The 23,623-nt window shown below is 42.3% G+C and overlaps 1 protein-coding gene across 2 annotated transcripts in view; it reads left to right on the top strand.

Moving 5' to 3' along the window:
* Window positions 1-5,072: 5,072 nt before the first annotated feature.
* The window catches only part of LOC307103664 (protein argonaute-4), a 33,151-nt gene continuing 14,600 nt past the window's right edge, over window positions 5,073-23,623 (top strand). The window contains exons 1-13 of one of the 2 annotated variants that reach the window (XM_079778117.1): window positions 5,073-5,622; window positions 10,341-10,506; window positions 12,596-12,716; window positions 13,891-14,072; window positions 14,237-14,373; window positions 14,471-14,605; window positions 15,251-15,338; window positions 18,765-18,912; window positions 19,616-19,735; window positions 19,852-19,980; window positions 20,223-20,356; window positions 21,501-21,685; window positions 22,752-22,911. In XM_079778117.1, the coding sequence (XP_079634243.1) occupies window positions 5,106-5,622; window positions 10,341-10,506; window positions 12,596-12,716; window positions 13,891-14,072; window positions 14,237-14,373; window positions 14,471-14,605; window positions 15,251-15,338; window positions 18,765-18,912; window positions 19,616-19,735; window positions 19,852-19,980; window positions 20,223-20,356; window positions 21,501-21,685; window positions 22,752-22,911 (2,222 nt within the window). In that variant the 5' untranslated portion in view covers window positions 5,073-5,105. Of the gene's footprint in view, window positions 5,623-10,340; window positions 10,507-10,654; window positions 10,761-12,595; window positions 12,717-13,890; window positions 14,073-14,236; window positions 14,374-14,470; window positions 14,606-15,250; window positions 15,339-18,764; window positions 18,913-19,615; window positions 19,736-19,851; window positions 19,981-20,222; window positions 20,357-21,500; window positions 21,686-22,751; window positions 22,912-23,623 lie in introns of those variants that run through there. The other variant, XM_079778118.1, reaches the window with a different exon arrangement.

The following is a 23,623-nucleotide window of genomic DNA, read 5'->3' as shown; positions in this document are numbered from 1 at the left end:
TCCATCTGGGGAGCATTCGAAAAGTTCAGTTCCATTCATAAACCTTCACGGAGCACGTCCTGGCTCTCACTCCCCAATGGGTGAGCCAAGTCCTTGTCCCCAGGTGGCTTCGGCACAGGATGTATAAACATGCTCTGTCCTTGACAGCTCTAGTCCCCCTCCCCGTCTCTTTTTTTGTTAATCCTCACCCAAGAATATTTTTCCATTGACTTTGAGGGAAAGTAGAAGAAGAGAGGGAAAGACAGTGAGAAACATCAATGTAAGAGAAACACATCGATTGATTGCCTCCTGCGTGCGTCCTGACCAGGGTCGGGGTTGGGGTCTACTCCCCTCTCTTGTACTGAGCTGAGATCTTGAGCTCACTGTCTCTCAAGGAACAGCAAGAGCAGAGTGGGCAGCTTTTAGCTATGGGAAAGGAGAGAAGGGAAGAGGATTAGTAACTACTGGGCACTTACTCTGTGTTAGAGACAAAGGGATATGCACATATATGATTTAACTTCCTCCTCAAGACATCCTTGAGCAGTAGGTGAAGAGATTTGAACCAGGTACTTAAAGTTGGTATATTGTGAAACTGGGATTTGAACTCCGGACCATCTGATTCTAAAATCATGGCTCAGTGGTTGAGCATCGACCTATGAACCAGGAAGCCATGGTTTGATTTCCGGTCAGGGCACATGCCCAGGTTGCGGGCTCAATCCCCAGTGTGGAGCATGCAGGAGGTAGCCAATCGATGATTCTCTCTCATCATTGATGTTTCTAACTCTCTTTTCCTCTCCTTTCCTCTCTGAAATCAATAAAGATATATTTAAAAAAATAAATAAAATATGTGCTATGGAGAAGCTGGAAGTTCACTTCTACTGGACCAGTTCTAGTTCCCACTGTTTATACAATTTGCTCATTCATTCATTATTCATTCCATTAGTTTCCCTGAGTAGGCATTTGGTGCCAGGAAATATGGTAGGCAACAGAGACACAAGCCTGAATATCTGAACAAGGCATAAGCCCTGCTCTCAAGGATTTATAATGTAACTAGAGGCCCGGTGCATGAAATTCGTGCACGGGGGGTAGGGTGTCTCTCAGCCCAGCCTGCACCCTCTCCAATCTGGGACCCCTCGAGGGATGTCTGACTGCCCATTTAGGCCAGATCCTACTGGGAGTAATCAGATCCCTACTGGGATTGGGCCTAAACGAGCAGTTGGACATCCCTCTCACAATCCAGGACTGCTAGCTCCCAACTGCTTGCCTGCCTGCCTTCCTGATTGCCCCTAACCATTTCTGCTTGCCAGCCTGATCACCCCCTAACCACTCCCCTGCCAGCCTGATTGATGCCTAACTGCTCCCCTGCCAGCCTGTTTGCCCCTAACTGCCCTCCACTGCAGGCCTGGCCACCCCCAACTGCCCTTCCCTGCAGGCCTGGTCACCCCCAACTGCCCTTCCCTGCAGGCCTGGTCTCCCCCAACTTCCCTCCTCTGCCGGCCTGGTCACCCCTAACTGCCCTCCCCTACAGGCTTGATCACCCCCAACTGCCCTCCCTTGAAGGCCTGGTCCCTCCCAACTGCCCTCCCCTGCTGGCCTGATTGCCCACAACTGCCCTCCCTTGCAGGCCTAGTCCCTCCCAACTGCCCTCCCTGCTGGTCATCTTGTAGTGGCCATCTTGTGTTCACATGGGGGCAGGCATCTTTGACCACATGGGGGCAGCCATCTTGTGTGTTGGAGTGATGGTCAATTTGCATATTATTCTTTTATTATATAGGATTAGATAGGATAGAGGTCTGGTGCATGGGTGGGGGCCAGCTGGTTTGCCCTGAATGGTGTCCCGGATCAGGGTGGGGGTTCCCTTGGGGCATGGAGTAGCCTGGGCAAGGAGCCTGTGGTGTTTTGCAGGCCAGCCACACCCCCGGGTGACCCAAGCGGAAGCCCTGGTATCTGGGATTCATTTATCTTCTATAATTGAAACTTTGTAGCCTGGAGTGGAGACCTAGGCCAGCCTGGGCAGGCGGAAAGCTTGGCTTCCTCCATCTCCGGGGGCAACTCAAGCCTCCCGCTCTCTCCAGCTCCGTGGCTGCTGCCATTTTTGTTGGGATTTATTTATCTTCTATAATTGAAACTTTGTAGCCTTGAGTGTAGGCCTGGGCCGGCCAGGGTGTGTGGAAAGCTTGGCTTCCTCCATCTCCGGGGACAACTCAAGCCTCCTGCACTCTCCAGTTCTGTGGCTGCCGTCATTTTTGTTGGGATTTATTTATCTTCTATCATTAAAACTTTGTAGCATTGAGTGGAGGCCTGGGCCAGCAAGGGCAGGTGGAAAGCTTGGCTTCCTCCATTGCCTGGGAAACCCAAGCCTCCCTCCTGCTCTCCATGGCCTCAGCCATCTTGGTTGGGTTTATTGGCATATTCGCTCCTGATTGGCTGGTGGGCGTGGCTGGTGGGCATGGCTTGAGGGTGTAGCGGAGGTATGGTCAATTTGCGTATTACTCTTTTATTAGATAGGATAGGAGCCAGGCCTGGACTAAGACATAAGACCAGGAGCTGAGTTAATTACTCCACCAAGTGAGGTCCTGTGGTGGTTCAGCCAGATAACAAGTGGTTTTTATTTATTTTTTAGTCTGGATTTTTTTTCTTTGTTGATTAATGTATTACATATGTGTCCTTTGTCCCCCTCCACCCCCCCACTCATGCCCTCACCCCTCTGGTGTCTATGTCCATTGGTTAGGCTTATATGCATGCATACAAGTCCTTTGGTTGATCTCTCCCCCTTACCTCCACCCTCCCCTACCTTCCCTCTGAGGTTTGAAGGACTGATCGATTCTTTCCATTTGCAACAGCATGGATGGAACTGGAGAGCATTATGCTAAGGGAAATAAGCCTGTCAGAGAAAGATAAATATCACATAATCTCACTTATTTGTGGAATATAATGAACAACATAAACTGATGAACAAAAACAGATCCAGAGGCAGACAAGTGTGTGTTTTTTTAATATTTTAAAATATATTTTATTGATTTTTTACAGAGAGGAAGGGAGAGGGAGAGAGAGTTAGAAACATCAATGAGAGAGAAACATCAATCAGCTGCCTCCTGCACACCCCCTACTGGGGATGTGCCTACAACCAAGGTACATGCCCTTGACCAGAATAGAACCTGGGACCCTTGAGTCCGCAGGCTGATGCTTTATCCACTGAGCCAAACCGGTTAGGGCGACAAGTGGTTTTTTATAGAAGACTGAGAACTCAAGGTTTGATGCAATGGGCCAAATATGTTGCCAATTCTCTACCCACCCACCCCCACCCTGTCCTGTAGATGTGTGTGATGTGAGCAGCCACCATCAGAGGGAGCTGAAGGGGAAGTGGTATTCTGGGGCACTGCTTCTTCTCAGCCACAGCAGGAAGTGGAAGGAGGGCTTGCTGAATAGGCTGAGGTTTAGGGGTGTTTATTGACCATAGACCTTTGGTTTGGGAGGGCTCAGTCAGAAGGGTCTTCAGGAAGGGGGCAGTGGGTGCTTGAGTGGGAGTGAGTTTTGGAATGAGAATGTGAGTGATCAGAATGCTCAAGAATGACAGGGTGAGAGACTGAGGCATTGCAGACCAACTGAAACTGGAGTAAGTACATTTCATACCCGGCCTGAGGCTATTTTCAGTACAGGAAACAAGCTACGCTCTCTGCTCATGGTACCAGACAGAATATGGAGAAACTCTGTTAGGAAGTGGGAGTTGGAAAGGCAGCCTCAAACCAGGCTGGAAGCCACCAGCACTGTTCCGACTGTGGGGGGAATTTATCCTGAAGTGTAGAAGAAGGGAGGTGGCTACTAGATTCAACTCAGAACTTGACCTCTACTTGTTTTTATTTTTTTTTATCCTCTTAGCTCTAAACTGGTTTGCTATTTAGTGCATAGTTCCTCCCCTTCAAATTTTCTGTCCCCTATTATTGTTTCCAGTTAATATCTGGTTTCACAGAGAAGTGGCATGATGCTATAGAAAGGACTTGGGAGTAGAATCCAGTCACTGGGTTAAAAGTGAGGGATGGAATCATCAGGATTAGAATGCAGGTTATAGAACTCCCAATTTTTTCATGCTTCACTGCCCTATCATATAATGCAGAGCCTGACATCCTTAACTCCCCGGAGCTTCCGTTTCCTCACTTTCCTTAATACTAGCTGCCTTATAGGTGGCTACAAAGATTCAAGGACCTGTGAAGCCCATAATACAGTGCCTAACCATGGTGTGCCCCTAACGTTTTTTATCATTACACATAAATATTATTTGCCTCTATGGCTGCACATTGTGGGTGCTCAAATGAGTATCTCACTACACATGTTATGGACTGAATTGGGCCTCTCCCCCACCCCCAAAATCCACAGGTTGAAATCTTAATCCTCGGTACCTCAGGATGTGACTGTATTTGGAGAAAAGGTCTTTAAAGAGGCAATTCAGTTAAAACAAAGAGGCAATTAAGTGAAGGTAGACCCTAATCCATTATGACCTGTGTCATAATTTCAGAGAGGAAGGGAGAGGGAGATAGAAATATCAATGATGAGAGAGAATCATTGGTCAGCTGCCTTCTGCACGCCCCCTACTGGGGATCCAGCCTCAACCCCTCTCCGGAATAGAACCCTGAACTCTTGGTTCCTAGGTGGATGTTCAACCACTGAGCTACACCTGCTGGGCACACTGCATTTTTTAAACTAGTGGACAGAGAGCTCCCCCATTCTGTTTTGAGTGACTTGCTGACCAGGGCGCTTGTCATGGGACCAAGGAGAGAATGAATGCATCATTCATCATGGTCCATTCCGTGGTGCTTTCTGGCTGCACTGGGAGGGATGGGCAACTGGGCATGCGGTGTTGGATAAAGAAATGGCGGGAAAGTGCTGCATCTGTGGTGACTGGTGTTCTCTGTCCCAGGACAGTGGAGAAGGGGGAGACTGACAGAGGAAAAAGAAGTGGTCTGAGGTGGGAGGAAGGAGAGGTGCCCGGTGGGAATCTCAGGACACTTTCACGGACAGAGCGGAGGCTGTGTCTGTGGATCAGCGGGGTCTGGAATCCTGATCTTTCGAGGACACTGTGGCAGCGGCTCTGGGAGGATCGCACGTAGCCCCTCAACCGTGTGCCCGGGATGGCCGTCCTGGGCAGGCAGGGCAGTGCGGGCGGGCGCGCGCGCACACACACACACGACACGTCCTGGGGCACTGCCCCCTCCGGCGCGCACGCCCGGCCCCAACCACGCCCCCTGCCCCCACGCAGGGCTCGGTGGACCCGGCCCCCCGGGCCGCGCACGCCCCCTCTGCGAGCCGGGACCCCGGACGGCGCGCGCCCTGCGCCCCGTCCCCACCCGCCGGGCGCGCGCGCAGGCTCCCGCGCCCGCTCCAGCTGGCGGCGGCGGCGGCGGCGGCGGCGGGGATTGTTTTTGTTGTCGCTGAGGCCGGAAGAGCCGCGGGAGCCGGGTCCCTGTCTCCGGGCCAGGCGCCGCCGCCGCCCCCCGCCCAGCGCCCGCGTCCCCGCGGCGCCCCTCCTCAGCGCCAATATTCCGGAGATCAAACGCTACGCGGCGGCGGCGGCGGGGCCCGGAGCGGGAGGCGCCGGGGACCGGGGCGAGGCGGCCCCCGCCGCCGCCATGGAGGCGCTGGGACCAGGTGAGCGCGCCCAGGCCGGGCCGGCATAGGGCCCGGGACGGACGAGTGGGCGGGCGGGACCGTCGCTCTCGGTCGCCCCCGTCGGCTCGCGCGTCCTCAGGCCCCGGGGAACGGGACCCGTGCCCCATTGCACAAGGCGGAGGGAGCTGACCCGGGCCTCCGGGGGCGGGGACCGCGCCCCAGCTTGGAGAGATGAGCCCGATCTCTGAGGTCTCAGGGCGGGAGGCCCAGAAAGGTGACCCGCGCCCCAGGTAGAGGGGAGACCTGACCCAACCTCAGGGAGGTGGTTGAGATGAGGCCAGTTTGGGCCTCCGAAGGGACGATTTGTGCCTGGTACGCTGCGAAGGCTTGGCCTGGACTGGACCTCGAAGGTCTCCCACCTCCTACCACGGGTATTGTTGATTGGGGGCTGCAGTCCTATTTTTCTTTGCACTGGCATAGGTCCAGAGCCTTAGAGAAGGAATACCCCTTGCCGCGAAGGCCAAGGGGCAAAGTGCTCACCCTTTCTTGAAGTCCCTGAAGTCTCGGGGAATAAGGTCCTATGCCTCTACCTGTCAGCCTGTGTGATAGTCCCAGAGTGACAGGCGAGTTAGCAGCCAGCCGCCCCAGCACGGGCTTTGATGCCCTGAATTCTCTTCTAACTGGGTTCTGAGTGGTTACGAGGATCAAATGAAGGAGAAAGTGCTTTGGAAACTGTCATTTCCTATCATTGTGAATAGCGTCTGGCTCTCTCTCCCACTCTGCCCTAATCTGAGGAAGCTTTCCAGGATGTAACAAGTGGCCTACAGACTGCAGCCTGGTGCTCCCACCTCCAACCCCAACAGGTTTCTAATACTTCGGCTAAGAAGGGCAGGGTTTAGGGGCTGTGATAGAATTAACTTTAACATCCAACTTTGTCTACATTGTGGACTTAGTTGTAGAGCTTTTCATTTTTTCTTTGGTGCATAGAATATTCACTTTACCGTTTGAGTTTGGAAACTTTGTAGGCTTTTTTTCCCCCTTAGAACTTGTTCACATCACAGAATGACTTAATTTTACCTTAATTTGCTGCTTAAACTATTTTTTTAAAAGGCTTTATAATAAAATTTCATATGCCTTTTAAAAATAAATTGCTTTTGTAACATTAATATTATTTGGTAAACCTCGTGTGAGTGTTATGCAGGGTTACTTCAGCTATAGCCTCTGGCTAAAGGCATGACCAAGTCTTCAGGAACGTAACAGACTTCTGTTCAAATCCAATCTAGTAATTTAATAGTTGTATAACCTTGGGCAAGTTACTTAATTCCTTTGAACTTTCATTTCCTCGTCAATAAAATGAAGTAATGATAATTATGTGCTGCCAGATTGTTGTGAGACTGAAATGAGATAATGTATGCGAGAAGTCTTATCGTAGAGACCAATGCATTTGAGATACTTACAAATGTTCTGCCCTCCCTCCCCTGTTAGTAACTCATAATTGAAGCAACTGTTGCATTTATGAGCTGGTATTGAAAGAGACTATGTAATTGTGTGTACAAACTGAATTTCATGGAAAAGATCAACCTATTGGTGGTAGGAGCTTCCCAGGGATTTTCTTTGTTTGTTTGATTTTAGCTTTCGCAGATTTGAGGACTTATCAGTAAGTTCACCCAGGATTATGGAAAATTAATTCTCACTAACCACATTTATAAGATGTTAATGAATAAGCCAAAATGTCACATAGATCTTTTCTGTTGACTGGAATATTTTCTTGTCTGTCCTCTAGCAAGCTCCTTTTTTGGTGTCACAGTATCTTGGAAACCAAATTAATAACAAGAAGCTGCACACCAAGCATAGAATCAGAGCAAAGGGAGTTGATAGTCTTGTGGGACATTTTGCCCAGGTTGCTTTAGAACCTAGAGAAGCTTTCCTGCTTCTTTGTTAAAGCAAGCCGATCTAGAGCTGCGTGCCCTCCTCACTTCAGTAATCATTGGCGCATGCTTAGTTTTGCTCTGCTCTGCCCTCACCCCACTTTGGTTTCTGGCAATAATAACTTGGAAATATATTTAATTAGAATACCATTTATTTTGATTATAGTAGTGATAACTTTTCTTTTTACAGTGCTTCACAGTTTGGAAAGTGCTTTCACAGCTGTTAGCTCATTTGATCCTCTGTGAGGTAGGCAAGGCAGGCATTATCCCCATTTGACAGATGAGAAAAGAGGTGCAGAGAGCTTAATTGACTACCAGGTCTCAAGGCTGAGTGGTGAAATGATGATGAGTCTGGGTCATCTGCCCTCCTTTTCATTTAAGGCTAACTTTATTCAATCTATGTTGTCATATTTGTTTCCTTTTTGGAAGATGTAATTTTCAGACTTGTCACCAAATGTTTGGGATGTCCCCAATATAAAGCCCAGGGACCTTTGAGCACTGTAATATTTATGCAGATACAATTTACTAACTAGGTACAATCTACCAACTTATATTTATTGAGTACTTAACTATTACTATGAGACACTGTGTTAAGCCTCTGATATATGTTATCTCACGGGATTCTCACAATAACCTTAAGAGATAGATGCTATAATTACCACATAGTCCCCATTTTATAGATAAGAAAACTGAGGCACAGAGGCCCAAGGTCATGCAGGTAGGGAGTGATAAACAGAATTGAAACCCAGGCAGTTTGGTGCCAGAGCTTTAGCCACTGTGCTTTTTCTTTATAAGCAGTTTGCTGACCTCAAAGAAACCAGCTTTTGGAGTGGAAACTTTTAGAATATAGTTTTTCTAAATGAATCTTCTAAACTTATTAAAAGAAATGATCACTCACCTTCGGACTTTTCTTTCTTGCCAAAGAAAAGAAACATGCTATTTGCTTTTCTCCACTTCTTAATCCCTTTTCTTTCACTTCCTCTGCCTCTGTCCCTTTGGTATTAAGTAGTTTAGAGAGGCAGAGATACCATTGGGGAAGAAAAAGCGCTGGACCTGGATTCTAGTCACAATTTAAAATCAAAGTCATATGTCATTTGACCCGAATGCTATCATCAAGCTGGATTTCATCCTACTTTATGATACAATGATTGCTTAAGTGTATGTTGGGATATGCATGGCTGACTTTACCTGTATGATTTGATTCCGTGCGCCTGTCACCTCTGATATTATTTATTCATTACCTCATTACCTCTTACCTTGTTTGTAAATATCTTATCACACCCAGAGTAGATCCCCTTGTACACCAGAGGTGGAACTCGATTCTAAGCAATAATAATATTTTTAGGATAAATTATGTTTTAATGAAAAATAATTGTCAGTTCTTGGGTTTTAGGAATGACTGGGTTTCTGTTTAGTTTCTGTTTGGGACTGCTACAAGTGATCAGTTCAACATTTATTGAATTTCTACAATGTACTGGTCATTAAATTAGGTCTTGAGGAGATAACAATGAACTGGAGGTCCACGTCTTCTAAGTTTACAGTCTAGTGGAGGAGACCGAGTCATTTAGCAGGTTGTTTCTATGTACTTGTTCTAAGTGCTCCCTTATACAGAGCGTCTTGGGAACAAAGAGGATGCATCCTCCAGTCTGGGAGATTCTGAAGGCTTTCCAAGGAGGTTACACCTGGCCTGGGTTTTGAAAGATGAGTAGAATTTAGGGGATGAATGAATAATGAATTTAATATGTGAAAATATTTCAGTACTTGAAGAATTAGTATATGGTGATCTGTCAACACAGATTTCATTAAAGTGTTCCTAAGTGATGTTGGACCACACAGCTTCTTGCATCAAAGTTTTCTTTCCTCAGTGAATTGTCTTTGTTCTTGGCGAAATGCCATTGCAATAAAAGAACCTGTTGTAACTTTCCATTGTAATCATAGCTCACTTTACTGAACACCTATAGCAGGAAAGATGTATATTTTTTAGGCCAGTGTCCACTTGACATTATCATGAAAGAGAAATAAGGTTTTTTTGTAGACAAATATTTCCCAGACTATGTTTTCCCAAATCTACATGTCAGTAGCACCCCCCGCCCCAAGGGTGACAATTAAAAATATCTCCAGACATTTGCCAAATGTTTCCTGGGGGACAAAATCTCCCCTGGGTAGAGAACTACTGGTCTAGACTGTGAGTTCTTGAAAGCAGAGGCTGTCTTTTTCCTGAGTCCACAGTGCAGGTTAGACATCTAATCGTGAATCAATGTTTGGTAAATAAATAAATATACTAGACCTTCTGATCAGGAAATATCAGATTGCACGGATTCTAAAAATATCAGGTTATAAACAGGAAAATTTAGCATTATTGGTATTGTTTCACTATCTAAATTAGTAAGTAAATTGATAAACATAGCTGCTGTTTAACCTCCACCTGTCCATACAATTTACCATAATGTAGGCTAATTTGTGGAAGATTAGTGGATCATCTCCAGCCCAAACATGATGATGGTACCCAGAAAAATGCATGTAATTGTGTGAGCCTATCTATAGATCTACTAATGCTCATAAAAGGTTTTCTACGGTAGCTGACATCTGAGAGGAGTTCATCATACTATCTCATTTTTTGTTCCTCATATTCAGAATAATGGCAGCATGGTAAAATATTAGAAATCTAGAGAACCTTAGGTCAAAAGACACCCCAATCTCTTTACATCATATTATGTTTCGTAAATAATAAGACCTTGTTCATCGTAGCTATAATCATCATCATCATCATGAAGGGAATAGTATCCTTCAGGACCAAGTAGCACATTGAATGTCTTTCAATCTCTTCAGGACCTCCAACCAGCCTGTTCCAGCCACCTCGTCGTCCTGGCCTTGGAACTGTTGGAAAACCAATTCGACTGTTAGCCAATCATTTTCAGGTTCAGATTCCTAAAATAGATGTGTATCACTATGATGTGGATATTAAACCAGAAAAACGGCCTCGTAGAGTCAACAGGTAAGGATTAGAAAGACTAGACTTCGATACCAATGCATATAACTTATTTATTATGTATCGTACTGTTCTCTAATTCTTTCAGCATGCAGGCTTTGTTTTTCTCTAAGATAAGTTCCTTTGCTGTCTCATACTTTGTTATCCTCCACAGATTCTAGCAGAGTGCTGGATGCATCATTGTTCAGTCAGTAAATACTTATTGAAGGAAGAAGAGAGGTCACTCTTTCATTGTCCAAGGGTAGCAGAAATTTATAAAAGTAGGTGAAGACATTAGTGTCTATGGGAAATAGAACTACCTGGAAGTTCAAATTTTATTATTAAGTGTTGGTAATGGACATGAGAAAAATATGTGTAAAGACAGATGGATCATCTTGGAGTATTGAACAAAGTAAGCTGAGAGAGAAGTTCTGTTTAATTCCAGCATTACCCAAGAGGGGTCTGGATAAGGTGATTTAAGTATTGTGGATTTAAGTATTTACCAAGTGTGAAGTCATAGTCCTGTAGCAGATATTCTTATAGGGTGTTGAGAACACCCACTTTCCTTTTCTCTGTTTCCATACTTTGATATTCAAACAGTCATTAATATTAAGATTCTTGCTTTTCTAAGAATGCTCTTGCTATCACTAACATTGGTAAGATGCAGCACCCAACTTTTCATTGATTCTAGCATTCTAAAATCTCACAGGCTCCTTCTTAAACTGCATACTGCATTTATTTCAGGGCCTGGATACAGTGTGATCTGGCATATATGCATGAACACTTAAGTAAAGTTATGCATGCTTGATTGAGAGAAAGGCTTTCATTCTAAAAGGGAAGAAAATACATTGGTAACCTTTAGGAATGAGGATATTTCGCAACATTCCCTTCTCTACACTGCTTGAGAGCACTTTGGAATAAAACAAGACAGTCTGCAGAATTATAAATAGACAGTATTAGTCAAAGGGGTTGACTTATTCCTTTGAGAATGATGCATCTTAGATTTATTGATCCTCAGGTTTCTGAATTTCTGCCCACTTTCTTTTCCAAAACCAGTACTTGAATAAGGGCATATATTTGAAACAAACTTATCATCCTATATAATAAAAGGCTAATATGCAAATTGTCCCCTCGACTGGGAGTTCGACCAGGGGGTGGGGCCAGCCAACTGCCCAAGGCCCCTCCACCCAGCTGGCCCTGCCCCCAATTGGACCCCACCCCCACCCTGTTCAGACCACCCACAGCCCCTCCTCCCAGCTAACCTGCTGATTGGCCCAATTGGGGCAGGCGGGGTAGGCCAGCCGGACACCACCTGTGCACGAACTCATGCACCAGGCCTCTAGTTCAATTATAAACTTGCTATACTTAGATACCTAAGAGAGGTTATTCTTTCTTATAAGGCTATGTTTATCATAGGGGAGGAATTTGGAAAGCAGGAGTGTGAGAGGATGCCATCAATTTTATCTCTCTTTCCTTTTATTTCTCCCTTTTGTTATCTTGGAGTTCCTTGTGTTTCCTTGTTGCCGTTAAATATATATATACCTTATTTTCCGGCATGTAAGACGACTGAGCGTATAAGATGACCCCCAACTTTTCCAGTTAAAATATAGAGTTTGGGATATACCCGCCTTATAAGATGACACCCTGCGTATAAGACGACCCCCGACTTTTGAGAAGATTTCCCTGGGTTAAAAAGTCATATGCCGGAAAATACGGTATATATATATATATATATATATATATATATATATATATATATATTATTGACTTCAGAGAGGAAAAGAGAAGGAGAGAGGGATAGAAACATCAATGACGAGAGAGAATCATCAATTGCCTGCCTCCTGCCCACCCCTGGGTATTGAGCCTGCAACCCAGGCATTTGCCCCAACCTGGAATCTAGCCGTGACCTCCTGGTTCTTAGGTCGACACTCAAGAACTGAGCCATGCCGGCTGGGCCTATTAGCTATTTTTTTAATTAGTTGAATCCGTGGTCACTTTAACGCTTATGTTTTCTAAGGGCTTTTGAACCGAATTTAGATGATTAAGGTATGATGATAGTTTCCTTACCATTCACCATTTTTCAAAGCTAACCTCCACTATCTCCATTACCGTTAAGGGAGGTAGTAGATACAATGGTGCGGCACTTCAAGATGCAAATATTTGGTGATCGGCAGCCTGGCTATGATGGCAAAAGAAACATGTACACAGCACATCCACTGCCAATTGGACGGGATAGGGTAAGTGTTAACAGCAAGAAATATTTACTAACCTTACTATGTAGTAGTAATTACATAGGACAAAAATGTTTCCTTTTCTAATAACAATTCAATTCTTAGTTGTTTCTCATAGTGATGATAGGTCTTTCTGTCCATATTGTCTTGTCCCTTAGTTAATCGATAATTGAATGAGATGAGCATTAGAATTTAAGTTGATTGCACCATCTTTACACATATTCCAGATTTCTCACATTGTTAAAAGTTCTACCTGAATCTGAACAATGGAGTTTTTATAAATTGTAGCATAAGTATTCATAATACCACAGTAACTTTTTAAAACATTTATTTTTAAAATTAGAAAAGCAATATGCAACTGTATACACATTATAAACTTATTTAGACAACCTAGAAATGCTATGGTTTCCTGACTCTCCACCTGTCCTTAATCCCATTTTCCTTTTCAGAGGAAACTAATAGCTTGGTATGTATCCTTTCAGATGTTTTTATGTGCATTAGCTATTTATGCATTTATTTATGTACATTCTTATTTATTTGCATATTGTTCTGATATATTTTTTCATTTAACAATAGGCCTAGGAAATCTTTCCATTTCTGCACATTTAAATCTACCTTACTATTTTTTTTATTAAAATTTTTTTATTGTGGTGAAGTGTACATAATATAAAATTTACTATTTTAACCATTTTTACGTGTACAATTCTATGGCATTACTAGTAAGTATATTCACATTGTTGTGCAATCATGACCACTATCCATCTTTAGAATTTTTTCATCATCCCAAACTGAAACTCTGTACCCATTAAACAATAACTCCCCATTTCCTCCTCCTCCAGTCCCTAGTAACCACTATTTTACTTCCTGTCTCTATGAATTTGACTATTCTAGGTACACTTCATCTAAGTGGAATCACACAATATTTGTCATTTTGTGTCTGGCTTATTTCATTTAGCATAATGTTTTTGAGGGTCATACATTTTGTAGCATCTACCTTATTTTTAAACTATTGCATCATATTTAGTATTAAAATATTCCCCTGTTGATAGACATGTAGGTTGTTTCCAATGTTTTGCAATTACAGAAGTGTAAAATGTCTTTATGCATATACTATATTGAATACTTCTGGGATCTTTCTCTCAGCCTTTGTAAATATGCACGTACATGTATTTTTCCTTAGGTTGATATGGAAGTGACCCTTCCAGGTGAGGGTAAAGACCAAACCTTTAAAGTGTCTGTTCAGTGGGTGTCAGTTGTGAGCCTTCAGATGCTTTTAGAAGCTTTAGCTGGGCACTTGAATGAAGTCCCAGATGACTCAGTACAAGCACTTGATGTTATTACAAGACACCTCCCCTCCATGAGGTTAGTACCTTAGTTTGAATTCTTTGCCACAGATATCAGACCTTTTTCTGATAGTTTGCATTAGAGCTATTGAATGTTTTCTGTATAAGTCATAGTTTAAACTTGGTTTCAGTTTACAAAGACAAGTTCTTATTGTGAAACATGCAAACTCTTTATTTCTTCAGGTACACTCCAGTGGGCCGTTCCTTTTTCTCACCTCCGGAAGGTTACTACCACCCTCTGGGAGGGGGCAGGGAGGTTTGGTTTGGCTTTCATCAGTCTGTGAGACCTGCCATGTGGAATATGATGCTCAATATTGATGGTAGGATGGAACTGTCTTTACCCTTTAGTCTTTTGGCTGGTTTTCTTAATCCTGTCCCTTTCCCTGAAGCTAAGTATCCTTCCTCTCTGTTTGTTAGTATCTGCAACTGCTTTCTACCGGGCTCAGCCTATCATTGAGTTCATGTGTGAGGTTTTAGACATTCAGAATATCAACGAACAGACCAAACCTCTAACAGACTCCCAGCGTGTCAAGTTTACCAAAGAAATCAGAGGTAGGTATTTGCATTAGCATAGTCTTGGAGAGGCCGTTCAGCCTGGTGCAAAGAGCATGGTCTTGGAGTCAGACTAACCTGGGCTTCCATCCCATCCCAGAAAGTTCTATCGCTGGGACCTTGGGCTAGTTACTTAACCACTGTGAGCCTTAGATTAATCATCTCTAAGGTAATATAACTTGTAAGATCATTGTGAGAATTAAATGCAAATAGATGTATAAGCTTCTGGCACAATACCTGGCACATATCAGACATTTACTAACTGTTACCCTTACTCACTTAAAAACCTCCATTTTAATAAACTAACACAAGTTTATTTATTTTCCTTTTGGAATTTCTTTTCTTCTTATTTGTTATTAGCTGTCTTCTCTCACTAGAATATAAGCTTCATTAACACCAGATCATAATTGATGCTTAGTAATTATGTATTGAAGTAATAAATTACAGTGGTTACAAATCTTAAGTCATCTGGGTTCTAATATTTTCTGCTTAGCTGAGGCTTTTTGCCTATACTTGATGAAAGTGTTCTTGCATCCTTGCAATGTATGTTCTGTACAATGGCATGCCTTTCTGAAGACATTTGAATCTGTTTTTATCACTGTGATTTTATTAATACTGATGTTTTAACTTTTTTTTCAACTTCAGGTCTTAAAGTTGAGGTGACTCACTGTGGACAGATGAAGCGAAAATATCGAGTTTGTAATGTGACCAGACGGCCAGCCAGTCATCAAACGTATGTTAATATATATATAACTAGAGGCCCGGTGCATGAAATTTGTGCACGGGGGCGGGGGGGGGGGTGTCCCTCAGCCTAGCCTGCACCCTCTCCAATCAGGGATCCCTCTTGCAATCTGGGACCGCTGGCTCCTAACCGCTTGCCTGCCTGCCTGCCTGATCACCTGCTGGTCTAGTCATCCCCCAACTGCCCCCCTGCCGGCCTGGCTGCCCCCTAACTGTCCGAAAGGAAGTTGGACGTCCGGAAAATGTCTGGTCACCCAGTCTAATTAGCATATTACCCTTTTATTAGTGTAGATGATAACATTACATTTTTGGTAACAGAGGAAGCTACTATCATCATTTGAGGAATTGGTATCTCATATTGTGATTTTTCAAAATCACCAAGATCTTCATGTTTAAACACCAAAGGTTTAAAAAGTGTTTTTAAATTTTTTGATATATATTTCCTGCCTTTAATTCATTTCACCTTTAAACAGATTATGCTAAGCTAAGCATAGATCAACTTTTACATAATGATGCAGAATATCATCGTTATAAGCATCATTTATTATACTGTTGTAATTCTCAATGCATAGCCCAAAGGTTCTATTAAGGCCGTAAGTCATAGTTGAAACTTGTTTTCAGTTGACAAAGTTGTGTGGGTTTTTCTCCCTCCTTTTGTACCTAGCTGTCACTTCCTCCAGCTGTCAGTGTATGTGGCATGCCTGCAGCAGCACACTCATTTTCACTTTCCCAATCTTATTTTTCTAATCATTCAATTTCTAACTCATTGCAAACTATGCCTTATGAGAAAACATATATCAAAGTGCTTTTTATATCACCATATATATAAGTTTTATTCTTGTAATCTATATCACTACACTCATATCTGACATAAACATAAATGTTGTCTCTTTTAAGTAAACAACATGAACCTAAATATATAAACTTAAAAATAAATAGATAAACTTTACATTATTTTGGTTACTCAGAAGCCTTTTAAAATTTTTAAATGTTTTTGTTTATATTCTTCTCTGACTTTGTTTTAGATCCATGGTTCTCGATTTGTAAACTTTAGTGCACATCAAAACTACCTGGAGGCCTTTGGTCTAGATAAAGTTTTTGGGTGACCTCTGTTAAAGGGGGTATGTTAATTCAGTCTGATTTGAATAACTTCTTCAGTATGAACTAATGTGCATGTTACATGAATTTCTTAAGAGTTGTAAAGTGATATTTCAGTATTCTTCATAATATATAATTGACCTCATTCTCAAAAAAGTTAACAAAATCTTATGAAATTACTATTGAGAATTTTAGCATGTGTTTCAAGAGGAACTGTGTCTTTTTCATTGTTTGATTACTTTACATAACCCTGTAAGAATAATTATACTTACAGAACTATATAATTTTTGCATTAAAATTAAAAGCACATAGATTTATTTTTAAAACTTTTTTCAAGGGAATAAACTTTTAATTTTGTATATATTATTACTTGGACTTTAGAATCTGCAAAAGGCCACCAGTTTTTAGTACAACATATTCTTACAATATAGACTGTGAACCTTTAACAATAATTAAAATGTCATTGTAGCAAGTAATGTTTTCTTTCTCCATTTTGCAATATCAAATAAGATTTACCTCTAAACTGTTTCAAACATGGCTTTATTTTCCATAAGTGCACTGATTTTAATCCAGAAATGTAAACATCCTTGGATCTACCTGGGGCTTAACAAGTAATGTCCTCCTTTGACATAGATGCCTAATTGCCCTGAAGTGATCAGTGAGATAATATAAACTGAAGTTCTGAGTTCGGACCAGGAGAGTCACATGAGTTTTACATAGATGAGGGGTGGGGAACATCCAGCCTGTGAGCCGTAAAAGGCCTGAGACATCATTTGGTCTGACCCTGCCAAGGCATTAAGGGTGAGTTAAGTTTTTGACCAAGTATAGCAGCCTGATTTTTAAGTTGATAATTTTGTAAGGCCTGTGAATGATGTTATAAATATCCAAATGGCCCTTGGCTGAAAAAGGTTCCCCACCCCTGATATATGATCCTTACTGCATTGTTACTTTGTGGGGCTGTAACAATTAAGAAAGCAAGATTAAAGTTATTGTGCCAAGTGCCCTTGCCAATGTGACTCCGTTGCTTGAGTGTCATCCATGCACCAAAAGATCACTCGTTCGATTCCCAATCAGAGCACATACCCAGGTTGGGAGTTCAATGTTTCTCTCTCTTTCACACTCTCCCTCTGCCTTCCTCTCTAAATCAATAAAAATATATTTTTAAAAAATATTGTGCCAAGTATTTGAGATAATTTTCCCACTAGAAGAGCCAAATACAGAGTCTATTAAGCCATGCTCCCCAGTTTGTTTATTTATTTATTTACTAGAGGCCTGGTGCATGAAATTCATGCACTCGGGGGAGGAGGGGTCCCTCAGCCAGGCCTGTGCCCTCTTGCAGTCTGGGAGCCCTTGGGGGATGTCACGTGGAGTGGGCCTAAGCCATCAGTTGGACATCCTTAGCACTGCTGCGGAGGTGGGAGAGGCTCCCGCCATCGCCGCTGTGTTCGCCAGCTGTGAGCCTGGTTTTTGGCTGAGCGGTGCTCCCCCTGTGGGAGCGCACTGACCACCAGGGGGCAGCTCCTGTGTTGAGCGTCTGCCCCCTGGTGGTCAGTGCGTCATAGTGACTGGTCGTTCTGCCATTTGGTCGATTTGCATATTAGCCTTTTATTATATAGGAGGATTTTATTGATTTCAGAGTGGAAGGGAGAGAGATAGAAACATAAATGATGAGAGAGAACCATTGATCGGCTGCCTCCTGCACGTCCCCCACTGGAGAAAGAGCCTGCAACCTGGCACGTACCCTGACTGGGAATGGAACCATGACCTGGTTCATAGGTCGATGCTCAACCACTGAGCCACACTGGCTGGGCCATTCTCCCCAGTTTATACCAAATATCCTAGCTTAGTTTCAATTTCATGTATTGGGTCTTATTGCCTCCAAATCTACATATATTTGTCCTGGTTTGGGGATCTGAAAATGTGGGCCCAATAATTATGCTACACTCTTTTTACAAAAACATTCTCCTAAGCAAACAAAATTCCTATCTACAAGAAGCCACCACCAGATTGTGTCTGTAGGTGTTAACTGACCTTTGAGGAATCTATGTAAATTCTGATTCTGCAGCTTCTTCTTGTTTTAAATTCTTTTAAAATTTTAATTAAATTATTTTCTCATTTTAGCTTTAAGAAAACATGGAAAATTCCAGCATAATCACAGATGTGTTTAATACTAAAATGACTTTGGTGAAAATATTCAAGTAAAGATTGACCTTTGTTTTTAAGTGACTGTTCAAGGTAGAAAATGTTAGTAGATTTTTGTTTGTTTGCTTGTTTCAGAAAAAGGAACTTGAAATTTCTAAAAAGACGTTGTCTCTTGTAGTTTTCCTTTACAGCTAGAAAATGGTCAAGCCATGGAATGTACTGTAGCTCAATATTTTAAGCAAAAGTATAGTCTGCAGCTGAAATATCCCCATCTTCCCTGTCTCCAAGTGGGACAAGAACAAAAGCATACATACTTGCCACTTGAGGTAAGCTAAATTTTCTGTTGCCAATCTGCCAATTTCTTGAATGAGTTAAAAAATAAATAAAAATAAAAGTCACATTGGGTCTCAAAAGAACTGTTGGCCCGGAAAGAAACTCACTACAGACTGATTCATTTGCCTTTCAGCATAACCATTATTGCTTGTCTCATTTTCGGTTCTTATAAGTGTATTTCTAGTAGCACATGATCTCACTCATCTAGGGGAAATGATGAACAACATAGACTGATGAACAAGAATAGACCCAGAGACAAGGAGGCATGGATCAGACTGTCGGACCTCAGAGGGAGGGTGGGGATAAAGGGGAGAGATCAACCAGAGGACTTGTGTGCATGCATATGAGCCTAACCAGTGGTCAAGGACAACAGGGGAGTGGGGGCATGCGTGGGGAGGGGTTTGGGATGGGAATGGGGGGATGAGGACAAATATGTGATACCTTAATCAATAAAGAAATTTAAACAAAAATAAAATTAAATAAATAAGTAAGTAAATAAGTAAATAAATAAATAAATAAAAATAAAAGTCATGTCTAAACAAGCAGTAGAATTTAGTATTAATTTCTGAGATATTTTGGGCTGACTAACAGAATTTTCACTTTGGGGGAAAACGGAAGATGTAACATATAGTTTGGCAAAGGCTTAAGATACAGAAGCCCATTACACAAACGAAATTTCTCTTTGCCTCTTGGCAGGTCTGTAATATAGTGGCTGGACAGCGATGTATAAAGAAACTTACAGACAATCAGACTTCCACGATGATCAAAGCCACAGCAAGATCTGCTCCTGACCGACAGGAAGAAATCAGTAGACTGGTCAGTAAGGCATGGTCTTTAAGATAAGCTAGCTTTAACATGAAAAAGTAGAAAAACTCCTGATGGGACACAGTTACTCTTTGGTTTTTATATATGCAGGCTTTCCTGTTCTTTAGGTGAAGAGTAACAGCATGGTGGGTGGACCTGATCCATACCTTAAAGAATTTGGTATTGTTGTCCACAATGAAATGACAGAGCTCACAGGCAGGGTACTTCCAGCACCAATGCTACAGTATGGAGGCCGGGTAAGCTTTTTATTTTATTCAGCAAGCTTCTTCCAATAACCAGTCAAAAAGAGAATAATTGAGGACTTTTTCTACAAGCCACAGTGAATTTACCCATAGTTTTGCTTATGATTGCTCTTTGTCTTTTGGCTAATACCAAATAGAGTTCTGTTTGTCCCCTCATCAATATTCAAATGGCCTTAGATTGTAATGTCTTTTCTCTTTTCTTTTGTTTCTTTTTTTGTTTTGTTTTGTTTTTAAAGAATAAAACAGTAGCCACACCCAACCAGGGTGTCTGGGACATGCGAGGAAAGCAGTTTTATGCTGGCATTGAAATTAAAGTTTGGGCAGTTGCTTGTTTTGCGCCTCAGAAACAATGTAGGGAAGATTTACTAAAGTGAGTATCTTCATATTTTCAGCTTAGTAATATCCCTTCCAGATATGAAAACACCATCTTTCTGTGAATGTGCTGTGTGCACTGGCACTAAATCCCTGCCTCCTATAGTGGCACCATCTGGCTATAGGAAAAACACCTTGTATTATAGTAAATTGCCAATTTGGGAATTGCATTAAGAATCTGACTCAGCTTCCTTACATTTAGAGCAGAAATTTGTGACTAACAAGGTTGAAGCAGTGCCGGTTGGCAAATTCTTGGGTTCTTAGTGAAGCTTCCTTTGGTAGTAATTGTATCTTTTCAGCTAAGATAAAAATGAGTTCATTTTGAATCATTCTGATTTACTAGCAAGCATGTTTTACTGAAGGGTCACTGACTAAGATCTCTGGTTCATGTCATACACATTCAGGTATCAATATACAGGAAGTTAGAGAGAAGGGTGGAAAAATCAAGGCAGGAAAAGGGAACTGGGATGAAAGAAAGGAATCCTACAGAATATTGGCAAATATTGCACAAAAGAAATTATTCTGAAAACTTTACACATAGATTGAAGTAATTTCTTAAATCTAAAGTTCAAAATTTCATGAGTTTTTCTTTTCTGAAGTGATGATTTCTTTTGATACTGTATTGATTCAGTCTGTTACTAGTTTGAATGTAGTCCTAAATGCACTGATTGTGTAACAGTGTGTATCTGTGATCTGAATGGCATACAAGCTTACAAAAGCCTACTCAACTATTCTCTTAGCAGGCTTACCAAAATACACATTACCTGAAATTTTGGCTTTGCTTTTCTTCAGTCCAAAATTACTGACTGGAATGTTTAAAAAAAAAAAAAAATCTTTGGGCAGGAATGTTATTCTAGTCCCTGGGGCCTAACTGAGGCATAATTATTTACAAATTCAAAATGATAATCTGATAGCTTAATAATACAGATTCTTCTGCATTGCAAAATGATAATCTGATAGCTTAACAATACAACTGCCAGTCTATTTTTTGCAACGAGCTAAAGATTTTTGTTGTTGTTTATTTGTTTATGTCTCATTTTGGCTAAGAATTTGCAGAACTGAAACAAATATCATAGAGGGAAAAAGATGTTAAGAATGTACTCTGAAATGAAAACACTGTGCCACTGGTTCTGTTTTAACAGGAGTTTCACTGACCAGCTCCGTAAAATCTCTAAGGATGCAGGAATGCCCATCCAGGGTCAGCCATGTTTCTGCAAGTATGCACAAGGTGCAGACAGCGTGGAGCCCATGTTTAAACATCTGAAAATGACATATGTGGGCCTACAGCTAATAGTGGTGATCTTGCCTGGGAAGACGCCAGTATATGGTATGGACTCCTTTAATGCTGAATGAAGGATGATTTCAATAGTAGGTGTAACAGTCAGGATAAGCTAGGTTATGCTTCAGTCACAAACAACCCCGGACTCTCAGGGTCTCCAAGCAGCAAAGGTTTGCTTTTTGCTGCCGCTGTGTGATCACTGAGGGTAGACTGCAGCCGTGGCTCCATATCATCATATCATTTTCACTCTAGAACCCAGGTTGGCAGAGCAGTCACCGTTTGTAATGTTGCTGGCTCCATGGCAGAGAGAAAAGAGAGCTCTAGAGGGTTCTTAACATCTGCAACTTCTTGGCCACAACCAGCTGTACTGGCCCACCCGACCTGTGTGAGGCAAATGGGAATGGGGCCAGGAAATGCAGTGGGCTGGGGCATGCAGTGAAATTCTATCCTAGCCCCAAAGCAGGAAGAACTGGAATGTTGGTTAAAAACACTTAGGAATATCAGAGTGGGAAAGAGGAGGTGTTTAGTTTGTATTTGTTATAAGAAGAATGATATAAAGTCCTTTTGGCTATTATCTACGTAAAGGATTTGGGAACTATAGACCAGCTGTTTGAACTTTATAAAATGTCTTCAAATTAGTTTCTTTTGTTACCTTCAGTTTTTCTCTAATGTTTAGGGGGAAAAGGGCGCGGGGGGGGGGGGGGCGGGCAGTTGGAATAGAGGAGAAAAAAATTCAAAGGGCTGGTATGTGTATAGTGAGAGGGAGGAGCTAGGGAGATTGATTCCTTTGCCAGGTTAGTCCTGTGGGAAAAGGAACCTCACAGGACTGAGTGAGTGGTGGCAGGCAGCATCATAGAATAAAGAAAGTAGGCTAGTTTAAAAGCCTTTGGGAGTGAAGAAAAGGGGTGGGGAATGGCCTATCCAAACTGAAAAGAAATATTGCCCTGGGGGTTTAGCAAATGAAAACACCACACATGAAAAGTATCTAGCACAGTGTACAGTATGTAGTAGGCACCTTCTAAATGTCAGGGTGTGGATTTTTCCCCTTTACTCTTAGTAATTGACAGAATATTTCAACATTTTAAAAAATCAATTAATTAACTTATTTTTGTAGCGGAGGTGAAACGTGTTGGAGATACCCTCCTGGGTATGGCCACGCAGTGTGTCCAGGTAAAGAATGTAGTGAAGACCTCACCCCAGACCCTTTCCAACCTTTGCCTGAAGATAAATGCAAAGCTGGGAGGAATTAACAACGTGCTTGTACCTCATCAAAGGTAAGATTCTGAACTCTACTTTTCCCCACTTTTTAAAATTAAGATCTAGCATTTAGTTTACAGCAAAGCATACAAATCTCAAATATGCATCTCGATTGCTTTTTCTTTTTATAATTATTTTTTAAAACTTATTTATTTATGTATGTATTTATTTATTTATTTTAGAGAGAGAAGAAGGGGAAAAAGAGAAAGAGGAGACATTGATTTGTTGTTCCACTTATTTATGCACTCATTGGTTAATTCTTTTCTTTCTTTTTTTGTTTTGTTAATCCTCACCTGAGAATATTTTTCCCATTGATTATTAGAGAGAAGTGGAAGGTGTGAGGGAGGGAGGGGAAGAGAGGAGAGAAAGAGAAGCATCGATGTGAGAAAGACACATTGATTGGTTGCCTTCTGCAGGGATTGAACCTGCAACCCAGGTATGTGCCCTTGCCGGAGAATACAACCTGTGAGCCTTCGATCCGCAGGCCAATACTCTACCACTGAGCCACACCAGCCAGGGCAAGGGTCCTCTTTTAATTCTTTCCTTCCTACTGTGACAGAAGAACCATGTTGATTTCTGCAGTCAATTCAGATTCACTGTACTGGGTAGCACTGGTACTCAGTGGGCCTTAGAGTTCTCTTCCAATGGGCATAAGTCTTTATTCTCTCTTATTAGAATACTAGAGGCCCGGTGCATGAAATTCGTGCACTCAGGGGGCAGGTGTCCCGG

This window comes from Cnephaeus nilssonii, assembly GCF_951640355.1.
Source record: "Cnephaeus nilssonii genome assembly, chromosome: 7".
Taxonomy (NCBI): domain Eukaryota; kingdom Metazoa; phylum Chordata; class Mammalia; order Chiroptera; family Vespertilionidae; genus Cnephaeus; species Cnephaeus nilssonii.
Note: the sequence above shows the minus strand (reverse complement) of the source record. Positions and strands in the feature narration are given on the sequence as shown.